This window comes from Jaculus jaculus, chromosome 7 (genome assembly GCF_020740685.1).
Source record: "Jaculus jaculus isolate mJacJac1 chromosome 7, mJacJac1.mat.Y.cur, whole genome shotgun sequence".
Lineage (NCBI taxonomy): Eukaryota > Metazoa > Chordata > Mammalia > Rodentia > Dipodidae > Jaculus > Jaculus jaculus.
This window is the reverse complement of record NC_059108.1, coordinates 19,552,076-19,568,488: the sequence shown is the minus strand read 5'-3', so window position 1 is coordinate 19,568,488 and position 16,413 is coordinate 19,552,076. Positions and strand designations below refer to the sequence as shown.

Below are 16,413 nucleotides of genomic sequence, written 5' to 3'. Positions count from 1 at the left end.
AAGGTATCTCTTAGGCCAAGGTTTCAAATACTTCCACATTCCTCTTGAAAACCAGCTCCAAAAGACCAAAGCTAAACAGTCAGGTATCTAGCAGTAATGACCCCATTCTTTGGGACCAACTATGCTGTTGCAGTCAGGTACATGTCCCTGGCAGAAATCACCTGACCAAGAGGAACTTGTGGGAAAAATGTTTATTTTAGTTATAGACTTAAGGGGAAGCTCCATGGTGGCAGGGGAAAATGATGGCATGAGCAGAGGGTGGGCATCACCTTCTAACCAATATCACATAGACAACAGAAACAGGAGAATGTGCCAAACACTGGCAAGGGAAAACTTGCTATAATATCCATAAGCCTGCCCTCAACAATACACTGCCTCCAGGAGGTGTTAATTCCCAAATCTCCATCAGCTGGGAAACTAGCATTCAGAACACCTAAATTGATGGGGGACACATGAATCAAACAACACCAATTGGTTATTGTGATAACTCCAGAGGTAAAGAAATATCTCTGGAGTTATCACCATAACCAATAACCATAACTATCTGAGAATATTTTTGAATATCCAAGACTTTGTGCCATTCCCTGTAAATTTTAAGATTACTTTTTCTATCTCTGTGAAGAATGATGCTGGGATTTTTATTGGTATTGTGTTGAATCTGTATATTGCTTTTGGTAGAATTCCCATTTTTGTAATATTAATTATAATCTATCCAGTAACATTGGAATGTCTTTCCTTCTTCTCAAGTCTTCCTCAATTCTTTTCTCAAGTGTTTTTATGTTTTCAGTATATAGGTATTTCACATCCTTGGTTAGTGTTATTACTAGGTTATTTGACCATGAAGTGATATTGTAGTTTGTTGAATGTCTTCTCTATAGCTACTAAAATGATCATGTGGTTCTTCCTTATGTGGAGTATCACATTACTTTATTTCTGTATGTTGAACCATCCCTATATCCCTGGGATAGAATGAAGTCTGCTTAATCAAGGAGGATAATGTTTTTGATGTGTTGTTGAATTCACTTTGTGAGAATTTTATTCTGGACTTTATATATAAGTTTATCAGGGATACAGGTCTACAGTTTCATTTTTTGGTTGTACTTCTGTCTGGTTTTTGTACTGAGGTGATACTATCTTCATAGAAGGAGTTGAGGATCATTCCCTATTCTCTGATTATGTAAAAAAGCTTCAGAGAAAGTGGTGTTAGTTCTTCAATGAAGGTTTGATAGAATTTGGCTGAGAATTCATCAGATCTTGGATGACATTTCCTTTTGGTGAGGTTTATTATTATTATTATATTTTCAATCTCATTTGATATAATAGGTTTGTTTAGGAGATTTATCTGTTCTAGACTTAGTTGGGTATGTGGTATGTGTGTAGGAATTCCTATATTTCTTCCATCTTATCCAATTTTATGGATATATTATTGGAAATATTTCTGATGATTCTTTCAATTTCATTGATGTCTGTTGTAACTTCTTCCTTTTTATTTCTGACCTAGTTGATTTGAAACTTCCCTTTTATCCTGTTATCAAATTGGTCAGAGGTTAATCAATTTTGTTTACTTTTCAAAGAATCAGCTCTTAGTTTTATCAATTTTTAACTATTTTCATGGTTCCCAATTCATTAATTTCTTCTCTGATCTTAATTATTTCTTTCCATCTGGAACTTTTAGGGTTGAATTGTTCTTGTTTTTTAATGCCTTTTTGTGGATGATTAGGCTATTGATTTGAGACTATGTTTTTATTATGAAGGCAATTAGTACTGTAAATTTTCTCCTTAGGACTGCCTTCATTGTGTCCCATAAGTTTTGGAATATTATGTTTTCATTATTATTCAGTTCAAGAAATTTTTACGATTTCCTTTGATTTCTTCCTTGACTCATTCATTGTTTAATAGTATGCTTTTCAGTCTTTAGGAGCTGGTACAATTTCTTTTGTATCTCTTATTATTAATTTATAGGTTTGCCATATTGTGGTCTGATATGATACAGTAAGTTACAGCAAATTTCCTAAATTTCTGGAGGCATGTTTTATCCCCTAATATTTCATGTATTTTGGAGAAGATTCTGTGGGCTATGGAGAAGAATGTGTGTTCTATAGAGTTGGGATGGAATGTTCTGTAGGTGTCTGTTAGACCTAATTGATCTACAACATTGTTATGATCTATTATTTCCCTGTGGAATTTCTGCTTGGATCATTGGTCTCATGATGATAGTAGAGTATGAAGTCCCCTGCTGTGATGGTATTGTGATTTATCTGATTTGTTGTCAAGTAGATTTTACTTTATAAAATGTAGTATACCAGTGTTTGGTGAATATAGATTTATGATTGTGATGTCTTCTTGTTGAAGTGGTCTTTGTTGTCATTTTTTAATTAATGAATTAATTAATTTTATTATTATTATTTCTGGGGAAGGGGGTTAAAGGTAGGGTCTCACTCTAACCCAGGCTTACCTGGAATTCACTATGTAGTCTCAGGGAGGCCTTGAACTCATGACGATCCTCCTACCTCTGCCCCACAAATAATGGGATTAAAGGTATGGGCCACCATGCCTGGCTATCCTTTTTAATCATTTTTAGTGTAAAGCCTATTTTGTCAGTTACTGATGTAGCTACACCCACTTACTTCTATTTCAATTTGCTTGGAAAATAATTTTTCATCATTTGCCCCTAAGGAGGTATCTATCTTTAATGGCGAGGTAGGTTTCTTGAAGGCAGCAGATGGAATAGTCCATTTTTTCTGATCCATTCTATTAACTTGTGTCTTTTGATGAGTCAGTTAAGTGCAATACTCTTTTGTTATAACTGAGTTTTTACTTAATCCCTGCCATGCTGTAGAGTTTATGGGATTTGGTGATTTGAATGTTTTTTATGTCTTCTCTAATTTTGGTTATCATGTTTGTCCTCTTATAGGCTCTTGAGGTTGGTTTTTCAATTCTTCTGTGTGGAATATTCACTGAAGTATTCTCTGTAGGTTTGGCTTTGTATTCATATAATCATAGAGCTGGCTTTTGTCATAGAGAGTTTTCATTTCTCTAGCTCTTATTGGGTATAGTAATTTGTGTTGGGAGTCATAGGTTTTTGTTTGTTTGTTTGTTTTGTTTGTATTTTTTTTTTTTTTCGTATTTGAAGTACTCCATTCCAAGACCTTCTGGCTTTCCTGGTTTCCATTGGAAAATCTAACATAATGCTAATGGGATTGACTTTGTATATTTTGAGTTATTTCTCTCTTTCTGCCCTTAGCACTCTTTCTTTGTTTTCATTGACTAGAGTTTTAATTATGATGTGCCTTAGACAGTTTTTTCTTTGGCCCTGTGTGTTTGATGTTTTGACAGCTTCCTGTATCTGGATGGGCCTCTTTTTTGAGAAATTAGGAAAATTTTCTTCAATAATTTTGTTGAACATATTTTATATGACTCTGACCTGATTTCTTTCAATACTGGTATGACAATGATCCAGATTTTTGTTCATTTTAGGGTATTCCACAATTCCCTTGGATTCTGTTTGCATGTTTTTTTAAAGTTATCAGAATTTTTGAATTCCCAGTAAATTTCTTCTGTCTTGTCTTCCATCTCAGAGGTTCAATCTTCCATATGATTGACTCTCTTAGTGAGAGCTTCTATAGCAGCTTTTAAAAGCTCTATTTGATTTTTTAAGGTCCAATTTCTGGGAGAAGTTTGATTTTCTTGTTGCTCCCTGGAATTCATTCTTTTAATTTAACCATAACTTCATTAAGCTTTATCAGCTGGTTGCTGATATCTTCTATTTGTTGACTTACCTTCAATACCTTTATTTCTCTTTTGAGATCTGTCTGGTTTTCCTCAATTAAGTCAAGCCTAGTGAAAAAAGCTGTGTGCATTTCATTTATGTCAAGATTGGTTCTTGTTTCAAGTTCTGCCATGTGCTTGGTCAGGGTTTCACTGAATTTATGTGAAGCTTAGTGTGCTTTCATTTTTGAATTCAAGCTCTGTTCTGTTTTTATTGGAGACTTCCACTGCTAGGCAACCTTGGTGGAGATGTGGCAGTTTGTCTTTCTGGTCATTTTGTAGGTTTGTCTGTTTTTTTTTTTTTTTTTTTTTTTTTTTTTTTTTTTTATTTTGTAGGTTTGTCTGTGTTTTTTTTTTTTTCATTGGGGGGTCTACCCATCTCGGGGTAAAAGCTTTATTTTTATTAAGCAGGAAACAAGTGTTTCCCCTTGTAGGATCTTCAGTGAGTGCTCTGTTTTAGATCTGAGCCAGATTGGAGTGGGATGGGGTTACAACTGCAAATGCACATATTGTGGAGGTAGCAAGTTCATTAGCAACTCTTGGTTGGTGGCTGATATAAAAGCTGATTTGGAGGTCCAGAATATCTTCAGTGTGTGGTCACATCCATACCTTGCCTGTAGGGCTCAGAAGCAGTAACACTTGCCCTTACTCCCTCACTGTACCCCAGCTGAGCACATTGTGGAGGTGTATTGATATCTCCCTGAGTTTGCCAGATACTTTTTTTTTAATTAGTTATGGACATGCTTAGTATGTGAACAGCACAAATTGGTACCATCCTTTCCCTTACCCCTGACCCCCTCCAAAGTGACTCTCCTAGTTGGAGAATGCAGGTCATCCCCATGGAGATTGTGGCTCATGCATTGTGTGGGCAACCATCAGTTCTGGAGAAAAAACAATGTCTCTGTGCATAATGTCTCAACTTGTTGCTCTAACAATCTTTTTTCTCCCTCTTCTGTGAAATTCCCTGAACCATGTTGGGTATGTTTCAAGTCTACTTCACTGGTGGGCTCTTAGGAGCCTCTGGATCTCTGGGTAGGTATTGAGTGTCCTCAGTGTCTATCTACTTCACTGTTTTGCTGATATCATGTTCACCAAGAAAGCAGCACTCTTGCTCATTTCCCCAGTTACTCTATGGTTTTAGCTGGGGCCCTGGTGAAGTACGATGGGTCATTTCTCTTCTCAGATCCTGATTCTGTCTGAAAAAGAGAAACAAATTCTTCAATGGAGAATGAAGTCAGCACAGATTAAATGGGATAACAATTATTAGTTTACAGAGAATTTAATGGGTGTAGACCCTCTGGTAGCCCAAGATTAGTGGGAGCTTGATATTGGAAAGCAAACTCATTATTTGGATATGATTCTGACTTGATTCCCAGTTCCAGATATGGGTTACTTTCCACTGAGAAGATCTGTTAGTCAATCTAAGAGGAGTTGGTTACCCACCATGGCTGTGTGCCACTATTGTACTTGTGTAAGCATCACATCAGGTTGTTTGCTTCTGGGTAGCTTTGACCTCCAGTTGCTCAGACAGATGTCAGACACTTTCACCCAGTAGCTCATGTAGCACCTTATAGCACTAGATAGGCTAACTGTCTGGGGACTGGCTCTCTCCCAGATTCCAGCCATGTCTCTCTATGTTCTGTATCAACAGTATATGGTGTCCTCAGCAGTAGGGTCTTACCACTTTACTTTGGTGGGTAATAAAGTGCTCTGACAGAAGTCTGTCTTGTTTGGTGAAACCTTGTAGGTCTTTGATCAATAGTTCATTGTGGGTGCTAACCACATCCGGGGAGTATAATGGGGGTTATACAACAGTTCCAAGGGAAAAGAAAGAAAAAAAATAGAAAAAAGAAAGAAAGAAACAGGAAAAATTTAAGGTTAGGCTTCATCTCACCCTCTCCAGGGCCCTTAGATTCAGGTGTTCCCCTCAAGGTCCTTTTGAGGGTTCAACCTATTAGTCTATCTTCCAATATATAGGATTCCATGGCACCAGTTCCACTTGGGTCCAGTTTTGCCCCCCACACACACACCCTTACCCTCCTCTCAAGCCCTACCCTCCTTATTGTCCAGACCTCTAGATGCCTCTTAGGTATGTCAGCATCTTGGGCTGATCCAGGTTAGGAGCTACAAATGAATAAGACCATGCAACGCTTCAATTGTATTTCTGTGACTGTGTGAGTTTGTTGAGTAAGTTCGACCATTTTTCTAAAAATTTCATTTTCTCATTTTTTTCTATCTGCATGGGGGAGAGGAGAGAGAGAGAAAGAGAGAGAGAGAGAATGGGTGTGACAGGGCCTGTAGTCATTGCAAACAAATTTTAGATGCATGTACCACCTTATGTATCTAGCTTTATGTGGATATTAGGGATTAGAACCCAGGTCCTTTGGCTTTGCAATGTGTTTTCAATATAAATTTAATGTTGTTATTTTCTTTTTTTTTTTAATTTGATTTTCTGATTTGAGAGAGTGAGAGAAGGAGAGAGAGAGAGAGAAAATGGGCACACCAGGAGTATGCCACCATTGCCAGGGCCTTCAGCCACTGCAAATGAACTCCAGGCACATGTATCATCTTGAGCATCTGGCTTACATGGGTGCTAGGGAATCAAACTGAGGTCCTTTGGCTTTGCATGCAAATGCCTTAACTGCTAAGCCATTTCTCCAACCCCGAATGTTGTTATTTTCTTCTCGATTTTTTTTTTTTTCTCTCAATGTTTCTTCTCAATGTTCAAGGAGAGAAGATATTTAATGCTGGTTTGTCTTTCTTTCTAATTATACTTACATTAGATATTCATAGCTCTGCTTACTCAAACAACCAGATAGAGAAAAGAATTTCATTAGGACATAAGGAGGCTTAAAGCATATGAATGACACATCTGTCCTTTTTCATCAGTTTTTCTGGAATTAAAATATAAATCAGAGAATTGCTGGGGCTGTCTGACAAAGAATGGCAGCTTCTAGTTAAGGGAGAGACTCCATCTCCAGGAGTTATGCAAATAAGCAGCAGAGAATGTTAGCTGAAATTCTCCTCTGGTGTCCTCATGCATGCAACATGGAGTATGCACATCTCAACACACATGTACATACACCATACCATACATAGTCCTCCACTCTCACACAGAAGCATACTCAGCAAGATTTTGTATAGGTTAGAAGAAGAATTTAGAACCTAATGGGCTTATACAGAAAATAGACCAGTTTCTTGGTTTTGTTCTGAAATAATATCTGTATTATATATGTTGTTATCCCAAGATAGATGAACTAACGGGTGGTACCAAGGTGAAACAAAATACACACAGGAGAAAGTTAAGAGGATTTTGTAAGAAGCTTGATAACCAACTGCTCTCTGATTGGATCTGAGGCCCAATCCATGGAAGGGAATTCACTCACAGTAGCGAACACCTTGGACAAAAACTATGGCAGGGAAGGTCATGGAGGTTAACAGGGAAGCCATTACTGTTGGTTGACTGGAAGGATACAGTATGCCCATCAAATTCCCTTCTAATATTTATTAATCTTTTGTTGTTGTTTTTCGAATTAGGGTCTTGCTTTAACCCAAGCTGGCCTGAAATTCACTACATAGTCTCATGCCAGCTTTGAAATTGCAGCAATCCTCCTACCTATGCCTTCTGAATGCTGCAATTAAAGGCATACCCCACCATTGCCGGGCTCGTGCTGCCCTCACTTTTGTTCAGAGAAACTTTGTTTTGCAGATAATAGTAACTACTTGGTAGACTCAAGACCATTCAATGTGCTGAGAATAAGTGATGTTTGAGTGCCCAGTGCTAAATGAGACATAATTATTATGCTCTCCAAGGCTCACAGAATATTACAGAAGAGAGGGCAGAAAGAACATAAGATACAAAGGACAGGGAGCAATCAATACCTTGGAACACTGTTTTCTGCCTTCAGGTCCATAACTTCGTGGCCTCTCAGAGGCTGCCATTACTTCCACAAGACTGTCACAATATGGAGCTCATCAACATAGCAGCATGCATGATGAAGGTGGGCAAAAAAGCAGTCAAGATAAAGGAGGTTCTTACTTGTTGGAAATGAGTAGGCCAGTGGAAGAGAAAATGGCCAAAAAAAGGTCGTAGGAGGATATTTTGACCAACTTATATTTGTTCAAATATGATCATTTTAAATTAGGAAAAATTTAAAAAAAGGTTGGTAGCTGATTGCAGGTACATTATCCTCTGTAGCCCCAGAAAATAGGGATAGACTTGTTTTCTAATAGTGTCATTGAAAACAATAAATTGCACATATTTAGATCAGATACTTGATTAAATTTTCAGTCTCTCTCTCTCTCCCTCTCCAAAACTGCAGTTTTCATGAGCCCCAGCGATTCTCTGGTTTCTGACCCCACAAGACTAGGGCTACAGGCATGTATGGCTATATCCAACTGTTTTCTGCTTATATGGACACAGGGGACTTGAGCTCAGATGGTCTCAGGCCTTCTCAGTCCTTCTTGCTTGTGTGGCAAGAACATTTACTGGCTAAGCATCTCCTCAGCCCAATGCGTTATTTCTAGATGTGAGTAATCTTAGGTTGCATGAACATACTGTATGTTGCATACCCATTCATGTGAATATGGAAATTTGGGTTATTTCACTTTGTAACTCTTACAAACAAATCTAGTGTGTCATTCTTATGCAAATCTTTATGTGGGCAAGTCCTTGATTTATTTTAGATAGATTGTAAGTGTTAGAATGACAATACATGTTTAATTAAAGCAAGACAAGACTGGGCTGGAGAGATGCCTAGAAGTTAAAGGTGTTTGCTTGCAAGACATGATAGCCTGAGTTCCATTCCCCAGTACCCATGTAAAGCCAGATGCACAAGGTGGATCACACATCTGGAGTTTGTTTGCAGTGGCAACAGGCCAAGGCGTGCCCATTCTCTCTCTCTCTCTCTCTCTCTCTCTCTCTCTCTCTTTCTCTCTCTCTCTCTCTCTCTCTCTCACTCTTTCTCACTGTCTGCCTCCTCTCCCTCCTTTCCTCATACACATTTTAAAAATAATACAAGACTGAAAGCTAATTTCTGAAATAGTGACCACTATGTGTTGCATTTTGATGTATAAAAAATTCTGCCTCCACCACATCCCCCACAAGTGCCAAGTGTGCTGCTTCCTTGTAGGATCACTTTGCATTTCACTGATGCTGTGAGGTGTCCAGCATCTCCACGTATGATGACTGCCCTCTGTGTGTTTTACAATGGTGTCTGAGCAAATCCTGGTCCCTTTTTAGAAATATGAGTCCTTTGTTTTCTTGTTGTAATTGCACAGTCAAATGCCCAAAGAGAGGTTGAAAATTACAGTAAAGTTTGTTTATTGATGCCAGGGAGTCTGTAAATTTTAATGTACTCCATTAGAGGATGGAGAGAATCCATTCTCATCTATGTATGTATTGTGCCCCCCACAATTATGACACGCACAGGGAGTAAGCAGTATGAATCAACATTATTTAAAAGTTTACTTGTTCCTAGCCGGGCGTGGTGGTGCACACCTTTAATCCCAGCACTTGGGAGGCAGAGGTAGGAGGATCGTGAGTTCAAGGCCACCCTGAAACTACATAGTTAATTCCAGGTCAGCCTGGGCCAGAGTGAGACCCTACCTCAAAAAAAAAAACTAAAGAAAAAAAAAGTTTATTTGTTCCATTTTAACTGTCTGTGTGACATTCAAGTAGCAAGTTTCCATTAGGAAAAAAAAAATCTCTTGACAATTTAACCTTAAGGATAATATCAAACAAGGCAAAGCTATAATCGTCAAAGGTTTTTCTTTAAATTGGATATTCCTAGTACACATGACTACCCCTCCCCACCTCAGATGGTATGAAAATCCATATGCACATTTTTCTTTGTATCAGTGGAAATGTTCACTTTGCAGTTCTGGACCAGATTAAGGCTTCATATCTGTCATTTTTCAAGACAACACTGTTTTATGTTTTTGCAATTCCATTACATGAAAGCCATAACTCTAAAACAATAATATTAGTTTCTTGGGGCTGGCAAGATGGCTTAGCAGTTAAGGTGCCAGAAAAGCCAAAGGGCCCATGGTCAAGTCCCCAGGACCCACATAAAACCAGATGCACAAGGTGGTGCATGCATATGGAGTTTGCAGTGGCTAGAGGACCTGATGTGCCCATTCTCTCTCTCTTTCTCTCTCTCTCTCCTTCCCTCTCCTTCTTTCTCGCTCTCAAATTAATAAATGAAATATTTTTTTAAAAAACTAGTTTCTTCATTTGTTGCCTATCTAAAGAATACAATGTATTATGCCAATTAAAATAGAAGTATCTCCAGAAAGCCCTTTGGAAGATACAACTGTAGCAACAGACTGATATGTATGGTGGTATTAAGTATAGAATTATTTTTCAGATCATCTTCTGATCTCAATTCCTATATTTATAAAAAGTAATTTAGATTTAAATTCTGTATCTTCAGGATTTGGATTCCTGTGAATCAGTGATGCTATAAATACTGTTAAGATTAAGCTGAACGTTTTTAAAGGTTATTTATAATGAATGATAGGAAATTGTTGATGTATGTGTGTATGGATAGGCATGTGTGTTATGTGTGTATATACATTTTGTGTGTATGTGAATGTGGGCATGTGCATGAATTTCATGTGTATAGGGATCAAATGACAACTTTGAGGATGGATCCTTGCCTTCTGCCCTTTTGGGGGCAGGGTCTCTCACCGTTTGCTGTGGTACCACCAGGCTAACTGGGCCATGACCTTCTGGGCAGTTCTTCTTCTGCCCCTAACTCGCTTCTCACTCTAGTAGTGGGGGGGTACAAACACTACCTCCACAGACTCTGCCACCGGAATTCAGGTACCCGCTGAGTTATCTCCCCAGCCCTGGACATTTTCAAGTATTTTTCACTGCCTCTTTCATAAATGTATGACACAATTGGGAATTTACACAATTAAAATATTTGTGGATTTCAGTGTAATGGCAGGGGTCTTGCTGAAATGGTTCAACCTCTGTAGGAAGAGAAGAGGTTGAAATACTGAGTACCTGCAATGACACCACTTCTCCAAGTCCTGGGATGGTGCAGAAAATGATCTTTGTTCATATCTATTCTCCAGTAGAATGATGATTAGAGGAGGCAAGAGCTGCAGGCTCCCAGCTTCCTGATGATAAGATGATAGACATACTGAGGTAGTTCACTGGAGGGACCAGTAGCTTTGTCAAAGAGACAGATGACAGTTTTCTGAGGAAGTCCTCTGAGGGAAATGGAGTAAAGCTGAGTGCCCTCCAAATGACCCAAATCAAGAGAAATAGAGAAAGAAAGATCCAGATAAGAAGAAACATAGGACAAAATGAGGGAGGAAGGAATAAAGAAGGAAGGAGAGAAGGATGGTTATGATATAATCTATTTTAACAATTAAAGATTATGATTCCTGTAAAAAAAGAAGGTTTTAATTCTCTTAACCCTCAACCTTGTTACTGATTTAGTACTGTGAAATTAATTTTGCATGGAAAAATCTAATAATAGATACAATTTAGGGAATACTACTGTGATTGAGTAGTAGAAAGGAAACTTATAAAAACATGTTGAGAAAATTATGTTTATATTTATTCTTTCATTTTTTAAGCATGATCTTATGATGGAACCCAGACTAGCCGAGAACTTGCTGTGTAGCCAAAGCTGACCTTGAACTTCTAATCCTCCCGCCAGTACTTTTCAAGTGGTAGGATTACAGCCACGTGCTACCACACCTGGGTATATTTATAGTTATTCTCAAGAATTCTTTAAGGTTATCTCAGTCCTATGGTTACAGCATATTTGTAGGGAATTAATATACACATAGTGGACTGAGTATGTGTATGACAGCATTATATCTTGAGTCTTTCATAAGGTCCAATATATAAAAAGATTAACATTGTTAGAAAGTGGTGAAACCTACATACGTCATATGAGAGTTTTTAGAGTTTGGTCATTTACTTCACCCATTAGCATAATTTTAGTTATTGTGTGTTGCTTTCACCACCGTCTTCTCTGTTGAGTAAGCATACAGAGCAAGATGAAGAAAAGCTAATACTCATGTCATTGGTATCAAATGCTGACTTAAGCTGATCTGCTCCTTCGTCTTGTCCTCCCACTTCTCCTGCGGCACTCAGAGAAGACAGTCTTTTTGATTACCCAGGGACTGTTCACTTGGAAACCATCAAGGATATGAAATTTTAAAAAGTCAGGCCTGAGTCTTGCTTGAGTAAAGGAGGTCCATATGGCTGAGAACCGAAGAAATAGAATGGGATATGTGGGATGCCTGTGAACAAAACCAGTAGAGAAATTCTATTCAGATGCCAACAGAAATGTTCTTACAAGGCATTTAAATTTCTACTCCACTCGGCGATTCATAGGCATTCCTTAAACCTGATACTCATGTTCTGAACAACGTAGGCTGTTGCTATTCCACTATGACTTGCCTTGGATTACCTTCTCCCTTCTTCTGTCCAAACATGCTTGCTGAGACATATTCCCGGGCCATAGCATAGTAGAAAACTTCCTCCCATTCATATCATAGTGACTGAGTTGTCAATTCCAATGAGAATGATAGTGTCTAGAAAAATAATGGACAAGGAACTTATATGTTTCACAACCTGTTCCTCACATGTGACCTTGGATAAATTTAGAAACTTCTTTATTTGTGTGTGTGTGTTGTGAATGACTGCATATATGTGTGTTCACATACATGTATATGTGTGTGTATTGATGTGCATAGGAGCAAATGTTAGTGTTTAGATGTGCTTACATGTGGGTAGGAGGCCAGATGTTGACATCATGTGCCCTCCTTGGTGACTCCCCACCTTTTAAACTCGAGTTTCTCACTGACCCTAACTGATTCATTAAGAATAACTAACCACTGTGTCCTATATATCTTCATACCTCTGGTTCCCCAGCATTGAAAGTGAGGCACATGTCACATGGGTGCCAGAGATATGGACTCAGGTCCCCATACTTCTCTGGGGAGCACTTTACCCATTAAACCATCTTCCTTGTCTGATTTTCAAGATTTCTTACAATACTTTCTGTCATCATCCTCAAAATTATATAAGTGATATTTGTGTTTCATTTCAAACATATTTCTTGGGTGAATTAATGTCATGGTTTTGAAATGTTTTGTGAATGATAATTGATAATGTTTAGGAATTATTTCTACCACATTCACCTATGACAATTTACATTCTGTTGACCATTATATATCCCTACATATTTTCTATTGACTCAACCGAATAGAACATGTGCTTTTATAATGGTAAAATGATGTATTTATTATAGAAAATGTTAAAAGTCTCACTCAAGAATTAAAATAAAAATCAATAAACAAATGAGTTGTGACATAAACATTTTAATTTCACCATATATATATATATATATATATATATATATATATATATATATATATATATATATATATAAAATAAGACTGAAACATAGGAATATATACATATATGTATTCCTATGTTTCGCTTAATCAAGAATCAAGTGTAGCCACCATATTTTCACTTCAGTTGAATTTCAACAAGCACATAGCAACTGTGCCTAGGAGAAAACAGAATTTCAATATATGGGCTTGCTTCACAGGATTACTTAAAGCATTGATCACCTAACGACAACATTAAGTGTCCTTAAAAATTCTTCTCTGTTCTCACAGATGAATTGACGCCATTATATGTAACAAGGACTTTTTTTTCTGTCATTTTCCTTTCCTCTTAGTTTGTTGCCCAGCCAAACTGCCAACAGCTTCTTGCATCCCGCTGGTATGATGAATTCCCAGGCTGGAGGAGAAGACACTGGGCCGTTAAGATGGTGACATGTTTCATCATAGGACTTCTTTTTCCTGTCTTCTCTGTGTGCTACCTGATTGCTCCTAAAAGCCCACTTGGACTGTTCATCAGAAAGCCATTTATCAAGTTTATCTGCCACACAGCCTCCTATTTGACCTTTTTGTTCCTGTTGCTGCTTGCCTCTCAGCACATCGACAGGTCAGACTTGAACAGGCAAGGTCCACCACCAACCATCGTCGAGTGGATGATATTACCGTGGGTCCTGGGTAAATGTGTTACTATAGAAAATATAATAAAAACGTGTTACTTCCATGGAATTGTATTGCTCAGAAAGAATATTTTGTTAATGTTGGACATAACAGTACCTATAACTGTGGTAGCTCCAAGACTTAATCAATACAACTAGGCCATTACTTTGCAAACTCTCAAAAGGCAGTCTATAAAGGGAAGCTTGATGCTATAGGATTCCAGATTTTAATGACTTCAAACCCCGCAAATTACTTTCTGGGTTTATTTGTTTCTGTTTTAAAGCTTTTCAATATTTTATTACCATATATAATATGTTCTTTCCTGTGCTGAACTGAATCAAGATCCTTAGCATGAGCTATGAAAGGGTTTTGCCATTAGCTAATCTATCCCTCCCTTTAATTCTCTTAACTTGCTTTATAAAGATATGTATAGCTCACTCTGAAAAATTATGGTTTGGATATGTAAAGAAATTTCAACTATTTTTAAAGACTTACTTGAAATTTTTACAGTTAGAAAAATAGGAAATTTAACCATAGGCTATTTTCCAGCTATGTATATTTTTTATCATAGATACAGAATTATTTTAGCTCTTCCACATATCAGAGGAAAATAGGAATTTTTATTTACTGAAAAACCTTCTTTTTCATTCTTGTTGCTATTGTAGCCAGAGTTAAAATTTGCCTTGTAACTTTTTTCTGCATCCTACTGTAGTTTGCTGAGAAATCACATTTTCTCAGTTTAGCTCATCATCTTAAATCTTTGTGATATAATATCCATCTCATTAGAAAATATGACAAATTTTATATTCTCAAAAGATCTGTTCAGGTTAACTTCAAAACTGCTGAGGAGACTGTAAGTGAGGCAAAGCTTGAAGAAGAGAAGACAGTCTGAATATGACATAGATCACCGTTTTGATTCTAAAAGTTATAAACACTCTGGGTAACAGGAAGAAAAATTTCGTAGTTATAAGAGATCTGATGGTTTACATATGCCACTAATTTTTAATATATCTCAAGTATATAAATTGTGATCTTGCTTAAATTAAAATGAATATTTAGGTCAACAAGAAGCACCCTTTTCAAAAATAAATTTTGACATTACATTTAATACCAAAGAAAAAATTCCATTGCCTATTCTCACTTAAATTATGTAATTCACATGAGGAATGTATTTTTATATGATATTTTCTCATAAAAATTTGCTTTGAGCAAATTCTTATAGAAGAATTTAAGGCATTCTCTACCATTTATGGATAACTTAAATGCCTGAAAATCTAATTTCTCAAGTGGAATACACATTGCGTTTAGAAAAGAGTATTACAGATGCAGAGCCACATGCACATATGTGGGTTGTCCAGTCTTCATTCAATCAATGAAAGCACATTAAACACTTACAATACAGACAATGATTTGTGTTGTTGTGATATAAAAATCTAAAAAGCATTTGACTTATGGACCATGATTTTGTTTTTGTTTTTGTTGTTTGAGGTAGGGTTTCACTATTGCCCAGGCTGACCTGGAATTCACTATGTAGTATCAGGGTGGTCTTGAACTCACTGTGATTCTCCTACCTCTGCCTCCCGAGTGCTGAGATTAAAGTTGTGTGCCACCATGCTTGGCTATGGACCATACATTTTTCTGGAATTAATAGGTAATAAATTCATGATCACAGTGGTAGAAAATGTTAAGTATTGTATAAAAAAGTAGACATTACAAACTTTTGAACAACTTCTGCAATTAAAAATTATTGACTGCTTCCTATGTGTGAATTTTTTTCATTAGAATATTTCTTGAAAATTGGATGAAAGAAACCACATCCAAACCTCAGCTACATGGTTAATGTACAGATTTAATTCTGAGAATCATAATTCCAGCAGACTGGCCTATCTGCTATAAGCAACATTTTCTCAGTATATTTTGACTACAAAGAGTTAATTTATCTTGGAAGATTTAGATGAAAAGTTATTTCCTAGATAAAAACAAAATTCATGTGAAACATTATCTTGCTTAAACAATATGGCATGAGAAAAAGAGTGTTTATAAATCAAGTGGATTTGTTAACATAGTTAGTTTACTGTCCCCAATGCTTGTAAGTTTGAGTGCCTGGCATCTAAGACACAGTTCTAAGTTCTGTAGAAATGTGAGGATAAATGCTATGTGCTATGCCATGGGGCTGCTGTGGAAAAGGCACTGAACTTGAATACTTATGGCAGTCTATACCTCTCAGGGACTGTAAAATTGTGGACTATCACATAGTTTTAGGATTTTCAGTGTCTTCATCTTTACAATGAAGGATTTTGTAGTAGATGACTATAGTGGCTGCCGTCTTTAGGGAGAGAGTTACTGTTTTGATGAAGGGGCAGAGGGTGGGCAGAAATATTTCAACCTTTTAATCAAAAATGTGATCTAGGGTAAAAGGCAGGTCCTGATTTCATGACTGTACTCATCAGTCATCTATATTTCCTTACCCAGTCCTGTCAGCTGATATATGAACAACCTTGAGTTTCAGGACATTTAGATTTATAACAATAAGGCAGAGTGACATATGGAAATGATCAGGGTGTCCAAGCAAGTTAATTGTTATGACAGGTTAGAACTCTGTCTACA

At 37.1% G+C, this 16,413-nt stretch overlaps 1 protein-coding gene across 5 annotated transcripts in view; it reads left to right on the top strand.

The window, feature by feature from the left end:
* Trpc4 (transient receptor potential cation channel subfamily C member 4) overlaps nucleotides 1–16,413 on the top strand; it is a 200,386-nt gene that overhangs the window by 134,958 nt on the left and 49,015 nt on the right. For 3 of the 5 annotated variants that reach the window (XM_045155285.1, XM_004660026.2, XM_004660024.2), the window contains exon 4: nucleotides 13,488–13,824. The exons of 1 other annotated variant lie outside the window; for it this stretch is intronic. In XM_045155285.1, coding sequence (XP_045011220.1) covers nucleotides 13,488–13,824 — 337 coding nt within the window. Of the gene's footprint in view, nucleotides 1–13,487; nucleotides 13,825–16,413 lie in introns of those variants that run through there. One more of the 5 variants, XM_045155287.1, reaches the window with a different exon arrangement.